The sequence below is a fragment of the Papio anubis genome, chromosome X (genome assembly GCF_008728515.1).
Source record: "Papio anubis isolate 15944 chromosome X, Panubis1.0, whole genome shotgun sequence".
Classification (NCBI taxonomy): Eukaryota; Metazoa; Chordata; class Mammalia; order Primates; family Cercopithecidae; genus Papio; species Papio anubis.
In genome coordinates this window covers 90,995,687-91,021,808 of record NC_044996.1, presented here as the reverse complement: position 1 = coordinate 91,021,808, position 26,122 = coordinate 90,995,687, and the positions used below count along the sequence as shown (strand labels likewise).

General features: G+C 42.5%; 1 protein-coding gene across 4 annotated transcripts in view; it reads left to right on the top strand.

Annotated features, from left to right (window-relative positions):
* The first annotated feature begins 8,233 nt into the window (after positions 1-8,233).
* FAM120C (family with sequence similarity 120C) overlaps positions 8,234-26,122 on the top strand; it is a 118,138-nt gene continuing 100,249 nt past the window's right edge. For 3 of the 4 annotated variants that reach the window (XM_009197678.4, XM_009197677.4, XM_003917761.5), the window contains exon 1: positions 8,234-9,029. In XM_009197678.4, coding sequence (XP_009195942.2) covers positions 8,334-9,029 — 696 coding nt within the window. In that variant the 5' untranslated portion in view covers positions 8,234-8,333. Of the gene's footprint in view, positions 9,030-17,379; positions 17,736-26,122 lie in introns of those variants that run through there. The other variant, XM_009197679.3, reaches the window with a different exon arrangement.

Here is a 26,122-nt window from a genome sequence, read left to right as displayed (position 1 = left end):
TATGGCCCAAGCAAGGATTCAAAGTGTTCCCTATGCACAAACTTATTAAGGAGTATTTCCTTTCATGTTGATAATGTGTATGGTCCACCTTTAGAACAACACATATTTGGAAATCTCCCTCCCACACTTATCATTCGTCACTCTGACTTGAGAAACTCAGACTGGGTCAGATCACTTGCTCATCTGGTAACTTAGGGAGAAGGACATACATATGCTTATGCAAACAACCCTGGATGAAGAGTAATAGGCCTATCAGAAATATTCAAGATTAGATGAGTATTTTAAAAGTGTTTTTAAATATATGTTATCTTGATTTGCTGACCCAATGACTGTGAGTCATTCTATATTAGGTGATCCCTAAAGGGAGGCAACAAGGTACATGTGGAATAAGCATGTGTTTTTTTTTTTTTTATTCACAGACCTCTCAAACTTATATTTCCTCACTTGTAAAATGAAGTGGTTATGAGTATTAAATGAGACGTGTTAAGGCAACCAACACTGTCTCTAATTTACTAATTGCACTTATTGTTATATATCACTGGTGACTTTCACAGTAAACTTGCACTTGGGAAATTAAACTGGTTTGGAAATGGGCCCTGATTCTGATTATAGTTAATACAGATACCTTTTGGAGTCAAGCAGACCTGTAGTTGTATTCTATCTTATGGACTTGGGAAAATTGCTTAACTTTTTAGCTTCAATTTCCTTACCTGTAAAAAGGATAATTCCCTCAGTGAGGTTGTTTTGAGGTTGAATGAAAAAGCACATAAAGGGCTTATCACTGTGCCTGATACATAGTAGGTTTGCTCAAATAACTTACACAAGGGACCTTAAAGATCATTATTTTAAATGAGGACAAAACAGAGGTGACAAAAAAACTGAACTCGTTCCGTGGGTCAACATAAGTCTGTTGGTGGAAAAAATTGGGTGTTGGCCCAAAAGGGGCAAGATGATATAATAAAGTGAGGTGTAGAGGTGAGAGTGTTTAAGTCAGGGAATAAGACCAGCATACACCCTTTTAAAATATGCCATCATTAATGAGCACCACTTGGTAAAAGAGTGAGATAACAGGCCAGGCGCAGTGGCTCACACCTGTAATCCCAGCACTTTTCGGACCTGAGGTGGGCGGATCACAAGGTCAAGAGATCGAGACCATCCTGGCCAACATGGTGAAACCCTGTCTCTGCTAAAAATACAAAAATTAGCCAGACATGGTGGCACACACCTGCAGTCCCAGCTACTCAGGAGGCTGAGGCAGGAGAATCGCTTGAACCCGGGAGGTGGAGGTTGCAGTGAACCAAGATCACACCACTGCACGCCAGCCTGGCAACAGAGTGAGACTCCGTCACACACACACAGAATGACATAACAGAATTACATCTGTGACTAGAGTTTAGAAAGAGGTGAAGTAGTTGGGGAGTAGGGAGAAGATGGATATTATAACAGGAGCTCAAGACAGGAGTGAAGTATAGCATAAATGATGGTCTAGATAGGAGCAAGACCTTGGGCTAGGTGGAGAAAAGACTATCATAAGATTTTGGAATTGGAAAGGACTAGCTCACATGCATATTACAAATGAGGAAGTAGGCTTAGGAATTTAACCAGTAAAAACATTCTCCATTCAAGCTCAGTGGTTCTCAACCCTGACTGCATATTAGAATCACCTTGGGAACTATTTTTAAAAATGTTTTAGTTGCACAACAATATGAATATACTTAATATTACTGAACCATATACTTAAAAATGGTTATGATGGTAAATTTTATGTGTATTTTACAATTAAAAATAAAATTTTTAAATTTAGTGTCTGGGCCCCATCTCTAGAATCACCATCATCTTAAAAAGCTTCCCAGGTGACACTGATAAGTGACTTGGGTTGAGAACCACTGTCATTGTTTACTAATCAAATAAATGACTTCCCTACTATCAGCCAGTTGCTGATTCAAGTAACACAAGCAATATGGCAACCTCATTAGACCTTCTGATGAATTATTTTCTATAACTCTATGACCTCATAGCCTCTCAAAGAGGCCCCAAGGATTTGGGCAATAGGGAAACCTAAGTGGACCTCTTTCAGAAACTGAACAGCTAGTTCCTACTTCGGTGGAATGGTAACATAAGATTGAGTTTGATGTGAACTCTCCATATAACCTCTTTATGCTTCTCCCCACCCTTCATAAGAGTTAACATTTATTAGGTGCTTATTGTGCCAGTTATTATGCTAGTGCTCTACAATGTCATTTAATTTTCACAAGCTCCTAAGTGATCATTAGTTGTCACCTTTCTGTGCTCCTTGACTGTCTTTAAAACTGTTTTCTTCCAGTGCCCAGCTTTATTCCTGGCATGTAGTAGGTATTAAATAAATCTGTTGAATAAATTAATGAGCCCCCACTTCACAGATACAGGAAGGGTACAAGAGGCTAAGCAACTTGTTAAAACTATACAGCTAATAACAAGTTGAACTGGTATGGGAAACCAGTTCTTGGCTCCAAAGCACACATTCTGAAATACTATTCTATGACTTCCGTCCTGTATAGTTTCTCCTGTACTATTTATGTTAGGAATCTTATATTTAAGTAGTACAAACACAATTTGAACAAGTTTAAGCAAAAATGGGAATTTATAAAGATAGGGTTGCCTCATAGAACCCAGGGATAATACAGGTGGGCCTTAGGAACAAATGAACCAGGTGTCTGAATACAGCCAGGATTTTTCATGTCTTCTCCTCCAGCTCAGTCAAATTCTCTGGGAACGTCCCTAAAGGATGGCTCCTGCTGCAACCATGAGGATAAGGTAGATAAGGTGGTAAAAAAGGGGTGCTGCAGAGACAGTCTAATAAATATTTACCTATAAACCTCCTCTTGGCTGTCCTATAAACATGCTATTTTCCCCATACCTACAATTCCCAAAATGCTAGCACCTAACATTAGCCATGTACAACTGCTGGTCTTATTCAACTACTGCATTCAGAAGCAATGGTATGGCAAGGACATATTCTTTCCTCCTCTAGTTTGGTGACAATCTAAATACGGCTGCTCTTGCTCTTGATCTCACAACCTCTGATAAACTTAATTGCCACCAATAGATCTAATATGCAAGAGTAGAGAAATAATTAGATAACCACAGTCAGAATGCCCTTTCAGGGGCCAGCACGGTAGCTCACGCCTATGATGCCAGCACTTTGGGAGGCAAAGGCGGGCAGATCACTTGAGGCCAACAATTAGAGACCAGCTTGGCCAACATGGTGAAACACCATCTCTACTAAAACTACAAAAATTAGCCAGGCGTGGTGGCGTGTACCTGTAATCCCAGTTACTGGGGAGGCTGAGGCACAAGAACTGCTTAAGCCTGGGAGGCGGAGGTTGCAGTGAGCCCAGATCCCACCACCGCACTCCAGCTTGGGCGACAGAGTGAGACTCCGTCTCAAAAAAAAAAAGTCCATTAGGCCAGGCACAGTGGCTCACGCCTGTAATCCCAGCATTCTGGGAGGCCAAGAGACTGAGGCCATCCTGGCCAACGTGGTGAAACTCCGTCTCTACTAAAAATACAAAAATTAGCTGGGTGTGGTGCCACATGCCTGTAGTCCCAGCTACTAGGGAAGATGAGGCAGGAGAATCACTTGAACCCAGAAGGCGGAGGTTGCAGTGAGCCAAGATCGCGCCACTGCACTCCAGCCTGGCGACAGAACGAGACTTCATCTAAAAAAAAAAGCCTATTTAGGAAAGGAGGGGTCACACTATTATCAGCCACCAGGTCCATTTCCACCTGGATTGGAATAAAAGAAATTACAGGCATATAAAAAATGGCAACCAATTTACTGATGTACCTCTTTGCTTAACCAGTCTGGACATGGGGCTAAGAGTATGTTCTAGAAAAGCAGTGATTCTCAAACTCAAGAGTTCACCTAAAGTGCTATTAAGTAAGACCTGCAAAAACTCAGCAGGTACACTCAATTCAAACCCCTGCACTGAGACTTCACCAAACATTAGCATGGTTTCTGACAGTCTAAGATTGAATCCCTGAGAAGACCCAGCTCACTTTTTGCTTTGTTTTTTGAGACGGAGTCTCACTCTACTGAGCAGGCTGCAGTGCAGAGGCACAATCTCAGCTCACTGCAACCTCCACCTCCCAGGCTCAAGTGATTCTCGTGCCTCAGCCTCCCAAGTAGCTGGGATTACAGGCGTGCGCCACCAGGCCCGGCTAATTTTTGTGTTTTGAGTAGAGATGGGGTTTCGCCATGTTGGCCAGGCTGATCTCGAACTCTGACCTCGAGTGATCTGCCCGCTTCAGCCTCCCAAAGCGTGGGATTAACAGGCATGAGCCACTGTACCCAGCCCTAGCTCACTTTTGAATTCCCTGTCGGGAAAAACTTTCAGTTTGTTCTAGTCTACACCTGAGGATAGGCCTCAGTTTCTCTTTATTTTATTTATTTATTTATTTTTATTTTTATTTATTTTTTGAGATGGAGTCTCTCTCCGTCACCCAGGCTGGAGTACAGTGGTACAATCTCAGCTCACTGCAACCTCCACCTCCTGGGTTCAAGCAATTCACCTGCTTCAGCCTGCCCAGTAGCTGGGATTACAAGTTTGTGCCACCATGCCCGGCTAACTTTTTTGTATTTTTAATAGAGAAGGGGTTTCACCATGTTGGCCTGGCTGGTCTCCAACTCCTGACCTCAGGTGATCCACCTGCCTGGGCCTCCCAAAGTGCTGGGATTACAGGTGTGGGCCACCAAACCTGGCCTGCTTCCCTTTCTGAGGGCATTTAGTAAAAAGGGGCTTAGAATTGTAAATCCTTCCTCTGTTCCTTTGAGATGTTTATGTACTTCCTACAAACTACAGAGTGTCTGTTTCTCAAGGGCCTAGAAGCCAGTCCTTTGAAATGTAGGGTAGGGCCTCTGTCTCCCAGCCCCCGGGAGGATAAAAATCTAACTTCAGTAATTGCCAGGTAGCAGACACAGCTGGCCTAATCACATTTACACCGACAAACCCTCTGTAATTTTTCACTTCCATGACTCTACTGAGTCCCTGCTTGCTTTCCCTCCCTACTCCCTCATTTTCCCTCTAAAATGCCCAGTAACCTCTGTGCAAATCAGAATGAAGCTCAGCTCTTTCCTCTTCTGTCAGTAGTTACTGAATAAAATCTGTCTTCACTGCTTTAACTAATGTTACTTAAACCACAGATTTCTGGCCCCACACTCAGAGTTTCTGATCCTGGAGGTCTGAGGTGAAGCCTGAAAATGTACATTTCTAATAGTTTGCAGGTGATGCTGATGTGCTTGCTCCAGAGACATACTTTTGAGAATCACTGCTCTGGTCGGGCACGGTGGCTCATTCCTGTAATCCCAGCGCTTTGGGAGGCCAAGGCGGGCAGATTACTTGAGGCCAGGAGTTCAAGACCACCCTGGCCAACATGGTGAAACCCCGTCTCTACTAAAAATACAAAAATTAGCCAGGCGTGCTGGCGCATGCCTGTAGTCCCAGCTACTCGGGAGGCTGAGGCAGAAGAATCGCTTGATTGCTTGAACCTGGGAAGTGTAGGTTGCAGTGAGCCGAGATCACGCCACTGTACTCCAGCCTAGGCGACAGAGTGAGACTCCATCTCAAAAAAAAAAAAAAAAGAGAGAGAATCACTGCTCTGGCTGATCAATTATGGCCCCTATTCACAGATTTGATTTTCTAGTGATACAGCTTCTTTAAAACCTTATTTGACTGCCTGCTGGTTTCATCTGAGGAGACTCAGAATGCTAAAAACAAGTGCCAAGAATCTTGCCAAGTTAGGCTCTTTGAAGCTTCAGATCTGCTAAAGGGAATAGCCTGGATCATCCTGTTGTGGCTTCTATTCGTCACATTTAGGAGAGCTGGAGAACAAGGAGTACTACTTAGGAGGCAGATATAGATAACTTCATTCCAATTGCCTTGATGCCAGTTTCCTAACTGGTGAAACCTTTGAGGCAAGATTGAGATTCTGCTGTAATTCAGCAAGGCCAATGAATATCTGACCCTCAGCAAATGCAGATCTCTTGATACAAGCAAAGGGGCTGCTGTTTTGAGTCCCAAGAGCAATAAGCAAATGCTTCACTGCCAAATAACACAGAATACCAACTTCCTTCCCATCAACTGATGCAGAGGTCTCTGATCTTATCTGTTCCACATTTTAGGGTCTCTACAAAAAATAAAGCCGAGGCTGCAGTGAGCTGTAATCACACTACTGCATTATCTGGAACCTGGGACTTGAACACAATGCAGACTCTATTTCTCACCTCTGCTCTTCTCGGAAAGTCTGTATTTTTTCTCTCTTTCTGCAGACCAGCATCTTTCACTTCTGTCCCTCTGGTGGGAAAATTAGTTGACAGCTTCCAAGCTTTACACTTAGAGAAAAGCTGATATCTCTGGTCCAATTCCAGATTTCTAGAAAATGAGATTTTGATTGCCCCAGGTTGGATTAGGTGCCCACCTCTGACCCAATAAGCTATGGTTATAGGAACATGGCAGTTTTTGTCATAACCCTATAAATGCGGGAAGGGGAGGGTCAATTCCCGGAAAAGAGGGCCTGGGCAGACAGTCCCACAGGTGTCCATTATACTAAAAAACCTCCATTCCTTCCATCCTTCATCCCTTCAAGCCACTGCTCTCTCCTTTCACTGCTTGCTTTCAAGAGTTAACTATGTACACTGCCTTGCCATCTACTTATTCTTTGACAATCTGGCTTGTTCCATCTCCACTATTTTAGAATTTCTTTTATGTAGCTTGAAGCTTTTTTGCTTTTGCATCCTAACAGAGTATTCCCCTATTTCATTTATCCTGATAACTCTTGGGTTCTGCACTTCTGCAGTCTAACTCTGCCTGCCATTATCTCCTACCTTCCAGTAAGTTCCAAGCCAGATCTGGCTACTACTCATTTCAGATCTTGTTTTCTGCTCTATTCCTGCTGAAAGAGTGGGCCGGCCCTAAAAGCCAGAAAGAAGACAGGCACTGCATCTGTTTCATCTCAGTATGTTGAAAATACATTTTTCAAAAGATTATGACTCTATACACCTGAAATTAGAGCCCTTGCAGCTATTTAGAAAAGCTCCCGACAGACTAAAACACAATGAAGTTTGGAAACCAAAGGCCCTAACCATAGGACATAGATCTGGGAGTACCAAAAAGGGACAACTTGTAATGTAATTTGTGTTGGTAATTATCTCCCTGCCCAAAGAGATGCTTAGGGCAAGGATATTCGATTTTATTTTGTCTCTGCATTGCCTTAGGCAAGTAAATAATGTAAGTTTTTCTTTTTCTTTATTTTTTTTGAGATGGAGTCTGGCTCTGTCACCAGGCTGGAGTACAGTGACGTGATCTTGGCTCACTGCAACCTCCACCTCCCAGGTTCAAGCTATTCTCCTGCCTCAGCCTCCCGAGTAGCTGGGATTACAGGCACGTGCCACCACACCGGCTAATTTTTTATTTTTAGTAGAGACGGGGTTTCACCATGTTGGCCGCTATGGTCTCCATTTCCTGACCTCGTGATCCAACCGCCTCAGAGGGATTACAGGCGTGAGCCACCGCGCCCGACCAGTTACGTCTTTCTTAATTGGGACCAACAGCTCTTTTACATATCATCTTTCCACTAAGGGGAAAATCCTCCCTCCCGGGGAGTTTTAGCTCACTTTAGCTGAGTTCAGTCAATCCACTCTAACTTCCATTCCCATGATGCATCAATCCTTCCCCCAAAACTCTTTTTCCAGGAAAAAGCAGTAAATAACCTAAGCAGCTCAATGGGATGCAAGGAGCTGGAGTGCAACTCCTAAACACTCATCATCACGCCCCGCTTCCTGAGACCCTGTGAGCACAAGGGCTGAGAAGGGTGGTATTCTGGTTCCTCGACTACATACCAAGGCCATAAAGAAGACTACAACTACCAAGATGCCCCTCTCCCCGCCCCGCCCCTCCTCGCTCCCCTTCCTCCAGCTAGAAAGCGTGTACCACCGAGAAGACGAGGCAACATGGCTCCCGGAGGTGGAAGAAAGAGGCTTCACCCTTTCTAAAGCGCGAAGAAGAGCGACCGGAAAGGAGAAAAAAGAGAAGTGACTAGAGCCCATCCTCGCTTTTATCCTCCCAGCCTCTCCCGGGTCCGGTCCGCCTCTCCTCTTCTCTCTACCCAAATCCAATTTGTGGTTTCCTCCTCTCCCCGCCCTCATTCCCTCGCTTCCTCACCCCTCCCCTCGGGAATCCTTTTCCCGCCCCCCTTTGCCCCCCGCGGAGTGCGCACGCGCCCGCCCCCAGCTTCGCGCCCAGATCGTCGCCTAGCCTGCTCGCGCAGCCGCTGTCTCGTCTGCCCACCGACGAAGCATGGGTGTCCAGGGCTTCCAAGAGTTCCTGGAGAAGCGCTGTCCCGGGGCCGTGGTGCCCGTGGACCTCCTCAAACTCGCGCGCACGGTCTCGCGCCAGCAGCAGCAGCAGCACTTGCACCGCCAGCTGCCGCCGACTGCCGCCCTAGCGCCCGGGGCTCCACGCGCCGCCAGGGGCTCCGCGCCTCTGCAACCGCCGCTTCCGCCCGCTGCCTTGGGTGCCTACTCCGGGGGCGCGGGGCCGACTCGGCACCATCACCCCGCTCACCACTTCCACCATCACGGCCAGGCGCAGCCCGGGTTGCACCCTCCGCTGCCGCCGCCGCCCCCTCCGCTGCCCGGGGCCCGGGTGCTGGTGGACGCCGGCTCGGCGCTGCCGCGGCTTTATGGCGGCTACCAGACGGATTGGGTGTGTGGCGGCCAATGGAACGCCATGCTGGGCTACTTGTCAGCGCTGTGCCAGGCTTGTGCCTATCCTGGCGGCGACGGCCTGGAGCTCGTGGTCATGTTCCCGGGGGGCCTGGGCAAGGACCGGCTGGCCGAGTGGGGCCGTCGGTGCCAGGCCGAGCGGCAGACAGCGCAACTGATCGTGGGACACGTGGGCAACAAGGGCACCCCTCCACCGCGGGCCTGGTTCCTGCCACCGGCCTGCCTGAGCCACTGCGTGAGGCTAGCACTCATCCGCTTCCGGGTCAAGGTGAGGGAGGGGCCGGATCTTAAATAATAAGCCCCACACCTATTCCCTCCCAACTAAATACCTAACCACCTACCCACTTACCCACTACCCTGCCTCCCATCTACCCACCCACCTACCCGCCCAACAGCTAACCTACCTGCCTAACTACCCTCTACCATTTTGTCCATTTACCTCCCCCCTTCATACTACCTCCTACGGATTCACTCACCTACATGGCCATATCTCTACTCATGTCATCCCAGTAGCTCCCTTTAGGTTCCCTTATCCAATTAGCCTACCACTAGGTTTCAGCAGAATCTAGTCAGAATTTCTTTTGTAGCCTCACCTTTCTCCTGCTGTCTTCTGCCTCAAACTGAAATGCCTTTACCCTGCTTTTTCCAGTTGACATCTCTCTCCTGTATCTCTTTCCAACCTCGCAGTAAATCACTTAAGCAGGTGTGAACTGAATACCTTTCTTCTACATTGTTTTTCCGTCTTCACCCACTGCTGCTTTTTTACCCATCTGTCCATTCAGCCTTTCTCATTTCAACCTGCATCTTCTTCCTCCTGCCTTAGCCTAAACACATAAACAAAAACCCACTGATTCAGTCACTGTTCAACAAGTATTAACGCACTGAGTGTACGAGTTTTAAAGACATGTGAGACACTGCTCATACCCTTGGAAAGTTAAATGTATACACATGAAACATTTAATTATAGCAATGTGTGATTATGCCTTATGGTCCAGACAGTAAGTACAGTTCCTGTTTTCTGTATGTGGGGTTGGTGGGTTATCTTTGGACTAAAGTGGTCAGGGGAGGCTTCCCTGAAGAAGTCGGACCTCACCTGGGTCTTCAAAGATGGATTGGATTTGAATGAGTCACAAGCTTGGGAGGAGGTTGCTTTAAGTGGGAGGAAGAAAATGAGCAGAAGGAAAAAGGAGTATCAAGTGTGCAAGGCCCCATAGGCAGTTACGTCCAATCTGCATGTAGTTGGGTCACTGCATATGGGGCCTGGGGAACAGCTTGGCAGCATCCCCAGTTCTTGGCACCACTGCTGCTGCTCTGTTGCTTTCCCATACTCTTAGGTTTCAAGTTCCTACGTGTAGAGAATAGCAAGGCTGGGGAAGTAAAGGAGGTGGGCAGGAAGAAGAAAAAGAAAAGTAGTACAGGGTTGGGTAGAACGAAACCGCAAACCTATTTCCCCAACCAACGTTCCTGGGGGTTGTCCTTACAGTTAGACAGAACAGGGGATTGTGGGAATCACTTAAGAAGTGGTGTCTGCTGGAGTAATGAGAAGGAAACAAGTTTTAGCTCAGAGACTAAAAGACCTAAACAGAGAAGCTTGCAGTGGTTATAAAGGTTGTGTCTAGAGTTCAGTCATGCTAGACTCGTTCTCAGCATCAAATCTGTGCCTAGAGTGCCTAGATTATAGTTGTTTTAGTTTAAACACATCCAAACGTGAGCTATCTCATACAAGGTTAAAAAAAAAAAGGCACACATTTGCTTGCTCTTCTGACTGAACATTTTAAGGTAGATTCTTTATTCATGGCCATTCTTTCCACTTTGTTTTCACTGCTACCACCCAGGCTTGTAAGGAATTTTTAACCTCGTTATTAACCTGATTGCTGGCAATAGTGACCACATTGATGGAATATTTACTATGTGTTAGGTGCCGCTCTATGCGCTTCTTTTAAAAAAATTACCTCATCATCCTCGCAATAACCTGTGAAGCAGTATTATCCCTGTTTTCTAAATGAGGAAACTGAGGCACGGGCTTAGAAACTTGCCCAAAGTCACCAAGAGATAAGTGGCAGGGCTGAGATTTGTGCCTATGTGGTCTTCCTCCAAAGCTCATACTCTAAACAACAGTGCTGCTATAAAATGAATCTTTCTAAAGTGCCACTGTGATTAGATCATTTCCCCACTCAGTTAAACTCTTCCTTGGCTCCTGGTTAAAGACGGTTCAGGTCATTAACTCACTCTTTTATTAGAGTGCTTGCTGTAGGCCAAGTACTAGCTGCTTGCTGAGGACTGAGAGGTAAATAAGGGGACCCTGTCCTCAAGGAGGGCAAGGTTTAGTGAAAGAGATAATAAATTGCAGATACTGTGGGCTAATTGCAAATGATGAAAAATGTGGCCCCTATAGGGGGCATGGTTAATTCTGATTAAGGTAGTGAAAGTTGGGGAAGGCTTCACGGATTGGTGCTAAGCCATGAAGAGGACTGAAGAGAGTTCAGATAGTGGACAAGGGTGTGGAGACCTGAATAGCCAGTTATGAGCTCTGAATAGATTTTGATTGGAGGTTGGCAGGAGGGTTGAACACTGAGTATGGGTTTGTGGTTTCCAAAGTTTTTTTTTGTTTATATACCCCATCAGTCAAAATCTTTTGAGAAGCAGCCCTTAGTGTATTTTTGTCGTACTTCACCACACAGTCTCATTTTCAAAATCCCAGCAGTTAATAAAAAAGATGGATTGAATAGATAGATATGTGATAAATAAGGTATGGTAAAAATAGTATAATCTCAGTCGTGGGTATTCAGATGTTCACTGTAAAATTATTTCAACTTTGCCATATGTTTGAAGTTTTTCATAATAAAAATGTTGGGGAAAAATTCCCAGCAGTTCTCTCTAGTCCTTAGAAGCACTCTTGGGGAATGTATAAATCTTATTCCCTGTGCTAGATTATAAACAAACTCTGATCTTTTTGTATTCTCCATAATGCCCTGTGTACTTTGGGTGCAGAGTACCTTGTTTTTTTCCATAATGAATAGATCAATGATCCTAAGAGAATGGATTGTAGAAGTGACTTTTTAAGAGTGTAGTGTGGCTCAATATAATGGATTTAAGACCAGCTCTAAATTTGCATATCTAAAGTGTCTGTCGATGTTATCAATGAGTGAAGTTCTCTCCCGGTTTTTGTTTTTATTGGAGTGATGAAGAACTCCCTGGATTGTAGCACAGACTTGAAAGGTATTAATAACCGATTGTGGTTTCCCTTTTCAGAGGAGTGTTCTACTGTCTCGAAGGTGGGAATTTTTCACTTGGATGATTTGCATGCCTACTATTTCTTTTGACTAAATGTCAGTGCCTCAGAACAAAACCCACTACTGTATCTCTCCCCTCTTTGGTTTTGTTCTTCGGGCTAGACCACAAGATGGACCTTTATTCCCAGTCTCATTTTCATTTGTGATACAGAAAGTAGAGGTGGAAGGATTAAATAATAGATAAGTTGCTGGGTTGTCTGTTTAGCTTTAGACAACTTCGGACTTACCATGAAAAGATCCAGTGTATATTGTTGGGATGAATTTTTTGATTTGGTTGGTTTCATTTATATGCTCTGCAAACCTTTGTAAATGATAATCAGTAGAAGGAAAATTAAGTAAACCCACAAATTGCTTGCCTGATTGCTTCCTAAGGGTCTCAGAAGTAGAGCAACCTAAAGCAGTTTTAGATTGTGATTCAGGAGATAATTTAGGGTGATTAAGGGAATGAATGCTTTGTTTTAATGGTTACTGTGTAATTAGAAAAAAAATGATCAGCACATCAAACTCACCATTTCGCAGCTATACTTTTTTAGAATGATTATGATTACATAAAATGAGTTGATTTAAAGAAAGATATTAAGTTGTAGTACTTGGATATGGCAGAAATCATGTTGGTGGTATATGAATAACCAGACTTTGAGAACAGGTATCATGTTGTGCTTTGGTTCTCTAGAATACGATAAAGCAATGGCTGCTATGCCTCCTGATTGTTTACTTACCATTAGTCATAGACATTCTGAAAAGTCAATGACTTTTCTAGATGCTCTAGTGGTTGGAAAATAATCAAAATAATAATTACTTCTTAGGCAACAAGTTGTATATTAAAAGCTTTAAAAATAACTCATTTAATCCTCAAGAGCTTGCAAGGTGTATGGTATTCTCCCCCATTTTACAGTTGAGTAACTGAGATAACCAAGAGGTAAAATAATTTTTCTTTGTTCTAAGTACTAGTAAGTGGTGGATAAAAATTACTATTCTGGGTTTATATTGCTCAAAGTTTACACAATCCCACCATCCTGTTTCCTTCATTTTGTACATTCTTGTGTATGATTGTACACTGTTACTGGCTAGATAATATGTATAGATACATGAAGACAAACAATCATAAGTAGATTTTTTGAGCACTTAGTTTGTGCCAGCATTGCTAAATGTACAATACTGCCAATACAAGGCAAATGTGTAAGCTAAGTGCCAAGTAAGTGAATCATACAGTGATGTTATAGGAATTCAAAAGTAGTAATCCCTGTCCTTTCTACAGTTTCAGTCTCTGCCTCTCTGGTTTCTTTCACTTACAGCATGCACAAATAATCTTTGAAAAACAAAAACTTCCCCTTTATTTTCTAATTCCTTCGAGCCATTATCTTTATCTCGTTTCTTCCCTATTCACCATTATTCTTAAAGAAGCAGATTGTATTAATTCCCATTTCCTAGCCTAGTGCTACTTTATATCTGATGTCACCACTCTGAAGCTGCTGCACACATTTCCATTCTTAGCCTTTCTTGGTCCTCTTTAAGATCATTAATATCAAGCCATCCTTTTCTTGAACTATCTTCCTTGGATTTCACAGTTCAACTCACTTCTGATTCTCCTTGTAACCCTCTAGTTCTTTCTTCTTTTTTCCTTATTCCTCTTCTGCCTGCTTCTTTAAATGTTGGTGCCCTCAAGGCTTCTGTCCTGGTCATATTCTTCTACTTTTGTTTCCTGAGCAATCTCATCCATTATGGTGGCTTTAAGTATTAATTAAATTCTGATGATTCCTGTTGCTCTGTCTCTACCCTCGACCTCTCTCATGAGCTTTCAACACATCTTTTCAGCTCTCTACTACTTGATGTCTTTTAGGTCACTTAAACTAAAAACTACCCAAAATGGAACTCATTATGTTTCCCCAAAACTTGTTCCACTTCTGGTACTCTCTATTTCTGTGAATGGTGTCTTTCATCACTTTCAAGCCAGAAGCCGTGGAGTCCTCAATTCTTCACTCTCCTGTCACTTCCCACATTTACTTGGTCATTGGATCCTTTGAATTCTACGTTAGAAATGTCTCCTGAGTCCAGCTACTTCTGTCTGTTTCCACCCCCGTTGCTTTAGTTCAGGCTGCCAAAATTTCTTATCTGAACCAGGAAGATAGTGTCAACTTGTTCCTTTACCATAACACTCTCTGGACTCCATCTGCCATATTGCTGCCAGAGACACCATTCTGAAAACAGAAGCTGACTCTGTTATATGCACAAAGGTGTATTTGCCTACCCTACCGAGTCCAAACTTCTGAGCATGGCAGACAGTGCCCTTCACAATCTGATCCCAAACTCCCTCCAGACTTACCTGGTGCTCACCTCTGGCCACCCCTGTTCCAACCATTCTGTATTTTCTTAGTTTCCTAGACATACCGTGTCCTCTCTCATAGTATTTTTCTTATGTTTATCTTGACCTTTGCATAGCAAATTCCCCCTTATTCCTGCTCAAAAGTTATTGTTATAGAATCTTTCCTAGCCAGCCTCTGTCAGCTGTGGTAAATTAAGCCTTCCCTTTACTACCAGAGTACTCTGTTCTTACCTCTCTCATATTTTTTTCTCTTTCATAGTATTTTCATATCGCTTAATTATCTTTTAAATGAGTTTCAAGAGGGCGGAGATTTGCTCTAGGACTTGACATACATAAAATAATGTTTGCTGTGAGAGAGAGAGAGAGATTGGTTGGTTTACCTTTACTGACTGAATCACTGTAGAGGGCTTTACAGGTCAGATAAAGAAGAATTTAGAATCAGTGCTATACAATGTTATATATTAATTCCATCTAAATAAACTCAGATTGCAAACTGAATTGCCGAACTCCTGTTACTCAGAAGTTTTGTAGCTGCTTAGCAATGCACTTATAGAATATATTCCCTTTTGATGGTAGTAATAATAGCTACCACATGGGCGAGGTACCGCACCAATATTCATTTAATTCTCACAACCACCCAACAGGAGAGGTATTAATCTCTATTTTTTCCTCTACTCCTATGACAGATTAAATCAATCTCTCTCTTTTGTTTTTATTTTGTTTTTTGTTTGTTTTGTTTTGTTTTTTGTTTTTTGAGGCAGAGTCTTGCTCTGTGGCCCAGATTGGAGTACAGTGGCGTGATCTTGGCTCACTACAACCTCCACCTCCTGGGTTCAAGCAATTCTCCTGCCTCAGCCTCCCAAGTAGCTGGGACTGCAGGTGCATGCCACCACACCCAACTAATTTTTCTATTTTTAGTAGAGACGGAGTTTCACCATGTTGGCCAGACTGGTTTCGAACTCCTGACCTCAGGTGATCCGCCTGCGTCTGCCACCCAAAGTGCTGGGATTACAGGCGTGAGCCACCACGCCCGGCCTAAATCTCTACTTTTTATAGCAAAAAAAAAAAAAAAAAACAGGCTCAGTGTAGTCACTGGCCCAAGGTTGCACTGCTAGAACATGGTTGGACCAAGATTTGGACCTAAAGATATTTGACACCAAAATCCTTCATCTTTAACATATCTCAGAACAGTGTAATTGCATTTTTATAGTTATATTTTAATAACTTTTTCCAGAACATTTTTTCCTATATTTAGTTTGTGTAGCATAATGGCTGACAACACAGGCCTTGGAGCCAGACTGCTTGGGTTTAGATCCCTATTCCTCTAAGTACTCATTATGTAAGCTTAGGCAAGTTACTTACTCTGTGCCTCAGTTTAACAATAATACCTATATCACAAATTTTGTTGTGAGTGTTAAATGATTTAAGTAATATGCTTAGAACATTATATGGCACGTAGTAAATGCCATATAAATGCCAGCTGCTATTATATTGACTAAAATATCTTGTAGCAGGGCATGGTGGTGCACACCTGTAGTCTCAGCTACTCAGGAGGCTGAGGCAGGAGGATCGCTTGAGCCTGAGAGGTTGAGGTTGCACTGAGCTGAGATCGCACCACGGCACTGCAGCCTGGGTGACAGAGTTAAGACCCTGTATAAAAAAAAAAAAATACAAAATATCTTGTGTACCTAGTAGGTTGGACATTGATCACCTCACTCTCATGCTTTAAGCTTAGCATGGCATGCCATGGCATGCCTTCATGATCTGCCCACCATTATCTAGCCCAATTTTACCCCATTTTTCTTATCAGGACAATGCTTTTCAGTTCAGTTAATATTTTTGAGCACCTGTTCTGTGCCAGACACTATTCTAAGTACTGTGAACAATAGAATTAATTTACTCAGACTATGTTTATTGGACTCCTGTGTGCCAGGCAAAGTTCAAGATTATGAGGATACAGCAGTGAATAAAACAGATTTCTGACCTCATGAAACATATTCTAATGAAGATGATAGACAACAAACAAGATAAATAGGCAAAATATGTTTTGTGACATAGGAAATGCTGTGGAGAAAATGAAGTAGGGAAGTGAGATAAGGAGTGTTGAAGTCAGGGGTACAAAGCATGGTACCCTACCCTTCCTCTGTAGAGGAAACAAGGAAGAAAGTACTTACGATATAAGTCCCCAGGATCCTTTCTCTGGCCCTTGTCATTAGGCCCAGGGACATAACCAATAGAAGTGGCAGAAACCAGGATTTGCATACCAGAAGCAAAACCCTTGCCCGTTCATCTGTATCACATGAGGAAATTACAAAGGTTATGGCAAGGATGGCAAACTGGCAGCCCATAGGCCTTTTGTGGCCCATTCATGTATTTTTGCATTGGCCCACATATTTTTTTCCTTTTCTTTTTGAAAGAACTTCGTTTATTTTCATTGATCAATAGTGTTCACCAGGATCTGAAATCAAATAATGCACTTGGACTGAATATTAAGGCATCATCTAGTTGTATGAATTGAATGATTATCATTTCCTGCTGTCGTTTAACTTGCATTATTTTTTAACAAGTTCGAATTTGTTGCCAACTTTTAAAAATAGAGAAATGTTGCAAAAAAGTCTCTTTCCAACTACTGAAATATCAGATCCTCTGGCAATACTGCTTAACCCCTTTTGGTGAACCACATGGTCTTCATTTATTGGTCTCTACAGCTCCATGGTGTCTCCCTGCCACAATGACGAAGTGCCACTTGTCATTCATGGTAGACATCTTCTACAATGGCTCCCAATGATTCCCACCTCCTGGTATTCACACCCTTTTGTAATCTCCTCCCATCCCCCCAGTTTGTGGGCTGGACCTAGTGACTTGCTTCTGATGAGCAGACTACAACAAAAGTGATGGGATGTCACTTCCAAGATTAGGTTATAAAAAACTGTGACTTCCATCTTGTTTGCACTCTCTCTCTCTTTCTCTCTGGCTCTTCTTGCTTGATCACTCTGATGAAGCAAGCTGCCATGTTGTGAGCTGCCCTATGGAGAGACCCACAGGAAAAGAAACTGAGGGAAGCCTCCAACCAACACTCAGTGAGGAACTGAGGCCCTCAGTCCAACTACAGCCCGCAAGGAACTGAATTGCTGCCAACAGCCACGTACGTGAGTGAGCTTGGAAGCGGATCTTTCCCCAGGCGAGCCTTGAGATGACTGCAGCCCTGGCTGGCACCTTGATTGAAGCCTGTAGGAGACCTTGAGCCAGAGGACCCAGCTAAGCCATGCCTACAGATACTATGAGATAATAAATGTTGTTTTAAGCCACTAAGTTTGGGGGCTAATTTGTTACACAGAAATAGATAACTGAAACACCATTGATTGTTGTGCTTGTTCTTTTTAAATAATATTTTTGATGAACACGAAATATTTCTCATACCCACATCTGTGCAAAGTGAAAACAATCTTTTTTATGGAAGAAGTTCACGTGTTTGAACAGGAGAGAGCCTATTTCTTTGTGGAATTGATGAATTTTCATATCCATCTAAATAAAATGTGTCTGTTGAAAGACTACAATTTAAGATACCATTTGAAAGTAAACCACTGTAAGAAATATCAGTGTACGGCCGGGTGCGGTGGCTCACGCCTGTAATCCCAGCACTTTGGGAGGCCGAGGCAGGTGGATCACCTGAGGTCGGGAGTTCGAAACCAGCCTGACCAACATGGAGAAACCCTGTCTCTACTAAAAATACGAAATTAGCCGGGCATGGTGGCGCATGCCTGTAATCCCAGCTACTCGAGAGGCTGAGGCAGGAGAATCACTTGAACCTGGGAGGTGGAGGTTGCGGTGAGCCAAGATCGCACCATTGCACTCCAGCCTGGGCAACAAGAGTGAAACTCCATCTCAAAAAAAAAAAAAAGAAAAAATCATACAAAAAGGATGAGTGCTGAAATGAAAAGAACTTAAAAATGTACTTGGAATTTCAACAGGCTATATTTCTAGATACAGATAAAATAAGTGATGCCACAGAAGGCAATTATGTATTAAATGAAAAAACTGCCAGGACTTTAAAGCCTTTTTTATACAGTAGTTTTATAAAAGTGTTTGTCGAGTACAACAGAAATTATGTTATAAGCAAGCATTTGCAAAGGTAGGAAATACTTTGGCTCAGGATGTCAGACATTGATGGCTAAACATTCTTGGGACAGATTTAGTCAAAAAGTTAAATTATTTTTGGAGATTTACATAGCAGTTGGTTACAACAGATTAAAAACTACATCCACATAGCTGTACAGTTAGCTGTATTCCTAGCCAGTGGTTCTCAAAGTATGGTCCCAGACCAACAGCACTGTACCATCTGGAAACATGTTGGAAATACACATTCTCAGTCCCTTACCCCTTTGGACCTACAGAATCAGAAACTGGTGGAAAAGGTGGGGGAGCTTATGGATCTGTTTCAACAGGCCCTCCAGCTGATTCTGATACATGCTAAAGTTCGAGAGCCACTGCACTTAGGTATGATTCATGTGTTAAGAATTTGATGTAACCTGACTCTTGGACTCATCACAGGTACATCTGGAAATACCTGGATTTTGTGTGATGAGAAAAGTCTTCAGATTTTTAATATCAATTGGTCAAAATTAGTAAGTATGACTACAGGTGGTGCTTCTGCAATAGTGTTTAGAACTGTTGGACCCAAGAAACAATTTGAAGCAGAAACACTTTCCGGGGACCTAAACTTAAAGCTCTTTCTGCTAAAAGCTTAGAAATGAATCAGTCAGATCAGGAACTAGTAATTAACATGGTGGTTTGCTCCACAACTGAATACTTTGCTTGGTGAATTATTGGGTGCATGTTATGGAAATCTGCCCTATTACATGGAGGTTGATTGGCTTAGTTGAAGCATGGTACTCAAGATACTGAAAAAAATGACTTGGCATCCAAAGGGCATTCACCACACCCGCAGAGAGTGAAATAAAATATTTGGCTTGTTTGGTTGATTTTACAACTCATCTAGACACTGAATAAAAACAGCATTGTTCATAAATACCTTCACAAATGTATGGTTGTACTTGCTTGTTCCTAGCAAAATTATGCCTTTGAGAAACTCATTTGGCAAGAGATAAACTGGCTGACTTTTCTTTGCTGAAATTGGTTTCCAAGAATTGAAAGTGATGGCCTGAATTACATTCCCACAGTTGTGAAGTTGTCTGTTGAATTCCAGAAAAGGTTCTCTGACATATTTGATGAAAATGAACTAATATTGTTCAATTAGCCTTTCTCAGTGTTTAGAGTATGAAAGAAGAGCTACAATGGAGATTCTGAATTACTGTGCCGTGGTGCTGAAAATGAAGCATGATGTCATTGAAATGCCGAATTCTACAAATACTTTGGAAGTAGTTACTGAAATATAAAAAACACTGTGCCAAACTTCTGTGTTTGGAAATGCCTACATTTCTAAACAGCTGTTTTCCATTATGAAATAGGATCAAATTAGTCACTTGAAGTGAAAGCATTCAAGGCTGAATTCTGTACTGCATGTTGTAACACAAAAATATAAGACCTAACGTTGACCTCTTGGCACATAAATGTGTCAGGCCTCCAGTTCCAAGTCAAAGGAGAATAAACTACAAAAAAAAAAAAAAAGTGTAATGATAAATTTTCTAGTTTTTCACTTATGTCTTTAATGTAAAACGTAAACTCCAGTATTTTGCATGTATAAACACCCACAGCTTAAATAAAAATACATTTCTGTGTGTGTGTTTTTTATTTTTAAACACAGGGTCTTGCTCTGTTGCCCAGGTTGGAGGGCAGTGGTGTGAACATGGCTCACTATAACCTTGAACTCCTGGGCTCAAAACAATCCTTCCACCTCCGCCTCCCCAGTAGCTAGGACTACTGGCATGTGCCACCCAAACCCAGCTAATTTTTAAGGTTTTGTTTTGTTTGTTTGTTTTGGAGACGGTCTTGCTAGGTTGCCCAGGCTGATCTCAAACTCCTGGCCTCAAGCAATCCTCCTGCCTCAGCCTCCCAAAGTGCTGGGATTACCCACCATGCCTAGCCAAAAATTACATTTCTGGAAGTTAATTTTTCTTTACTCAGCCCCTTCATTCATGTTAGCTGCCCATCCCTGTAAGCATTTACAGCCCCTAGTTCAAAGACTCTTAGAAATTTATTGTGATCATTGTCCTCTGTGCAGTTCCTGTCCTCCTTTCTGAGGTAACCCAGAGATTCCCTTGGATTCTCGCTCTCTTACTCCTAAGGATGCTTTTCATGAGACCTCTGACTTTTCAGTTGTGAAGATTTGCTTTGGGCTAAACAAGTGCCTATTCTGGTATCTACTTGTCTCAAATTATTTCTGAGGACCTTCAGGCAGTGCATACCACAGACTTCATCTCTGCAAAACAGACTTTCATAACTACTTTTTCAGTCTGTGCCAGCTATTATATTATAAATTGTAAGTCTTAGAATTGGGTAGGAATTAGATAAATCTCCATTTTACAGATGAAGAAGCTAAGTGACTTGTCCCCACAAACTTTGATCATAGTTTCACTGGATGCCAAAGTTCTTGCTGTATACACTGATAACAAAAGTTAGCATCAAAGTACAGTTTCCAGCCCGTGGTTGACACACAACAGGTTTTTTAAAAATCCAAGTTTTCCCTTTTGTTCTTAAATGTGACAGAAGGCTTCATCTGCAGAAATGGGCTGGCTTCTGGCAGCCTAAGAGTACTAAAATTGGGCCGGGCGCAGTAGCTCACGCCTGTAATCCTAGCACTTGGGGAGGCCGAGGTGGATGGATCACCTGAGGTCAGGAGTTCGAGACCAGCCTGGCCAACATGGTGAAACTCTACTAGAAATACAAAAATTAGGAGGTTGTGGTGGTGGGCGCCTGTAATCCCAGCTACTTTGGGAGGCTGAGGCAGGAGGATTGCTTCAACCTGGAGGTGGAGGTTGCAGTGAGTTGAGACCACGTCATTGCACTCCAGCCTGGGCAACAAGAGCAAAACTCCATCCCAGAAAAGAAAAAAGAGTACTAAAATTGGGTATTCGCAAATTAAAATTAGGACCTTAATAGTGTGTACTGAACACTGGATCGGTATTCTACTACCTCTAGCTTGACTGCCATATTTCATGGCCAAGACTACCAATTATGTGCATGTAGATAATTGAAATTCCTACAGTTGAGAGGGAAGGCCACCTTATCAATGTTTCCTTGAAGTAACTGGTTCCTAATTGCTGCTATTCTTTCAATACGTTATTCTTTAGCTTTGTGATTATCAGTCTGGTCTCTTAATGGTTGGTTGTTGAACTCCACAATGTAGTGATGCATATTTGCATCAACAGTAGTTTCAGTCTGTAATTATTTAGTAGTTAGAATTCAAGGCACAGTGGCCTTCCAGTTGAAATGTAAGTCATCTGTATTTCTGTTGCTTAACCAGACTTACACATAATCCATCCCGCCCTCGAATCTTCTTATAAGGTGATAATTCCTTACTGTCTTTGAATTCTTTTTGCCTTGGTGAGAACAGGTAGAGAAGATAGACCACAGAACTCTGCCTGAGTCAGTCACTGGTTTGGTATATTTAGCATGGTAGAGGGGCTTGAGGGAATATGGGACAAGCTGGAGGAAGTCAAGTACTGCAGAGGTCAGAAAGCAGTATTGCCTCTAGTTTGAAGTTAACTTTAACAAGCATTTATTATACTCTTTTTATGGTCCAGGCAGAGTGCTAACATAATTCTGCCACTAATGGGCTTACAGTCTAGTTATTTTTTTATGCCCTTGTGTTTATTGTGTTACTTGTGAGTTGATCTCAGATTACTTTATGCCCACTTTTCCAGTTTCCTTTATTTGAGAAACAGTGTACTTAATGGAAAGAGCATTGTTTTTTAGAGACAGGATCTTACTCTGTTGCTCAGACTGGTGTGCGGCGCATGATCTCGGCTCACTGCAGCCTCAACTTCCTGGGCTCAAGCGATCTTCCCACCTTAGCCTGAGTAGCTGGGACCACAGGCATGTGCCATCATGCCTGGCTAATTTTTTAAACAATATTTGGTAGAGATGGGCTCTCACTGTGTTGCCCAGGCTGGAATCCTTGGCTCAGGCGATCTTCCTGCCTCTCCCTCCACTTCCCAAAGTGCTGGGATTACAGGCATGAGCCACTATGCCCAGCCCTGAAAGAGCATTATTTTAAAGTCAGACCTAATTGCTTCAAATCCAAGTACTACCATATTGCTAGCTGTGTGATTTGGAGCAAGTTACTTAAGTTTTCCAAGCTTCTGTTTTCTCTGTTTAAGTAAAGGAGAGGGAGGGGGATGAATGATCTAATACCCATTTCACAGAGTTAGAAGGATAAATGAAATATGCCTAGCCCAGTGTCTATCTTGAAATATTAATCACTGCAGTTAGCTCAATGAGGTCAAAGACTCTTGGCTCTTGTTACTGCTGTGTTTCCATAACTAGATTGGCGCCTGGCATATATCAGTGCCTAGCTCAGTACATATTGGTTGAAAGTTGAAACAGTTCATTGGTTGCCTACTCTGTGCGAGTGGTCTATGTACTGGAGATAACAGCAGTGAACAAAACATTTTTAAAATCTCAGCCTTCTTGAAGCTTACATTCTAGTGATTAATACTTCTGGTTGTTTTTAATATCAAATACTCTTCCAATGTTTCTGAAAGAGCCACAGTATGTAATACATAAAATGGGGACTATGAGCTCAGGTTGAAGAGAAAGTAGGAACACCAGGTCAGATGCGGTGGCTCATGCCTGTAATCTCAGCACTTTGGGAGGCCAAGGTAAGAAGACTGCTTGTGTCCAGGAGTTTGAGACCAGCCTGGGCAACATAGCAAGACCTGTCTCTACACAAAATCAAAAATTAACCAGGCATGGTGATACACACCTGTAGTCCCAGCTATTTGGGAGGCTGCAGTGGCAGGGTTGCTTGAACTCGGGAGGTTGAGGCTGCAGTGAGCCGTGATCCCGCCACTGCATTCCAGCCTTGGTGACAAAATGATACCTTCAAAAAATAAAAATTAAAAAAAGTAGGAACACTAATTCTCTCTGGTTATTTGGTCCAGTCTCCACCTACGAAGATTCTGGTTTGGGGAAGCACAGTTTGAAAGCCACTTCTTTAGACTACCTGTGGTTGGAAATGAGACATGTCTTCTCAGCTGTTTTCCCCTGAGGTTTTCGTTTCTGTTTGTTTGTTTGAGACAGAGTCTCGCTCTGTCGTCCAGGCTGGAGTGCAGTGGCGCGGTCTTGGCTCACTGCAACCTCCACCTCCTGGGTTCAAGTGATCTTCCTGCCTTAGCCTCCTGAGTAGCTGTTACTACAGGCACCCGCCACCACACCCGGCTAATTTTTTTTTTTTTTTTTTTAAATAGAGACGGAGTTTCACCATATTGGCCGGGCTGGTTTCGAACTCCTGACCTTGTGTTCCACCTGCCTTGGTCTCCCAAAGTGCTGGGATTACAGGCATGAGCCACCACACCCGGCCTCCCCTGAGTTCTGTAAACAGGTGTCACTTCCTCTCAAAAACCATCACCCCACTGACTGTTGAGGTGCCTTTACTCTGTGTTCCCATGGTACCCTGTGCTCCATAACTTCTCACACGTTAGGTGTCTTGCTTTGTGCTGTCTGCATCCTGGCACTTAGTAGGCCCTCAACCTCTATTCACTGAACTGAACGGTGAACCAGCAATTAAAAGCTATAGATGGTCATTCAGAATCTCAACTCTCGCTTTCTTTAAAACTCAAATGTGCTGTTTTTTCTGATCAGTTGTTTGGGTATGATATAGTTGAATCTCTCCTAAATCATTTTACTCTCCTGGAAAATTGCAAGGTTAACGACTAAACTGGACCAATTTGGGCCAGGCGCGTACAGATGGTACCAGTGATGATAAATGTGTAAATTGACCCACAGTGCTCACTATTCTGACGGTCATTGTTGGCTCTTTGCCCTGTCAGGATTGAATGCAGATTGTATTTTGCTAGGAATAAATTGCCATGTTGTGTGATCTGACTAGGTAAGTGTTTCTTAAACTTGCTTCATCATGAAATCATCTGGGGTTCTTGTTAAAAACAGATTTCCAGCCTGACCCTAGACCTACTGAATCAGACTTCAGGGGAGGGGCTTAGAACAGCGATTACTTCCAAGGAATGAGAGTAAAAGGACTATTACTTTTCATTCTACATACTGCCATATTGTTTGATTTTTTTTCCCTGAATATGTTCTGCTTTTATTCAGTTGCAATTTTATATTTTGATTAACTTACAATTCATGGTACAAAAATTCAAAAGATACAAAAGGGTATGTGATAAAAAATATTCAACCCCTTTCCCAGTCACTAGGTTCTCCTCCCTGGAGGGGACCAATATTATCAGTTCATTGTGTATTCTTTCAGAGATACTATGGCTATAAAAGCAAATATATATAGTTACACATTTTATATATATATGCACATTTTACATATATACATATTCTACACAAAAAATACCTTTTAAAAACAGCATAGTATAATGTTCTGTACCTTGCATTTACCATTTACCATATCTTGGTGATTTTTCTATGTGTATAGATAGAGTTTTGTCATTTTTTATGGTTTTGCACTATTCCATTGTATGTATACATTATGATTTACTTAACTAGTCCCTTATTGATGGGCAATTAATTAGGTTGTTTCCAGTCTTCACCTATTACAAATAATGCTGCAGTAAATATTTTGTGTTTGCAGAGAAGATGCTCATACTTAGGCACTTGCATTGTTGTTCCAAGTGCTTTACATATCTAAAAGGTAAATCCCTGAAAGGAGAATTGCTGGGGCAAAGGGTATGCACATTTGTAATTTTGAAAGGTCTTGCCAAATCGCTCTCCCTAGAGATTCTACCATTTATACCCCTACCAGGAATGTTTGCAAGTGCCTGTTTCCTTCACCAGTACATTATTTGCTAATCTTGTAGGTGAAACATCATGTTTCAGTATTATTTTAATTTTTATTTCTCTTATCACAAGTGAGTTTGATCATCTTTTTATATGCTTAAAATCTATTTGTTTCCTTTTTTGTGAAATGTTCTCTTAGATTGTTAGGTTTTTTCCCTTCTCTATTAAGGAAATTAGTCTTCTGCACTGTAAGTTGCGCATTTTTTTGCAGATTGTCATTTGTCTGTTGAGCTTATTTACATTGGTTTTTCCCAAGCAGAAATGTTTGATTTTTTTTTTTTCTTATTCATCAGTCATTTATACATTCTTACTGTGGAAATGTTTGATATTCATATAGTCAAGACTATTGACCGTTTTCTGGGGGTGTTACTGGATTTGCTCATAAACTATCCCCACTCTGAGATTATACAAAATTTCCCTCATATCTTTTATTATTATTTTTATTTTTATTATTACTATTTTTTTTGAGACGGAGTCTTGCTCTGTCACCCAAGCTGGAGTGCAGTGGTGCGGTCTTGGCTCACTGCAACCTCTACCTCCTGAGATCAAGCAATTCTCCTGCCTTAGTCCCCCGAGTAGCTGGGATTACAGGCACCAGCCACAATACCTGGCTAAATTTTGTATTTTTAGTAGAGACGGGATTTCACCATGTTGGCCAGGCTGGTCTCGAACTCCTGACCTCAAGTGATTTGCCTGCCTTGGTCTCCCAAAGTGCTGGGATTACAGGCATGAGCCACCGTGCCTGGCCTATTATTTTTATGGTTATCCTAGTTAAAGTGTGAAGTATGGATCCATGTTTTTCTCCTCAAATGACTCTTCAGT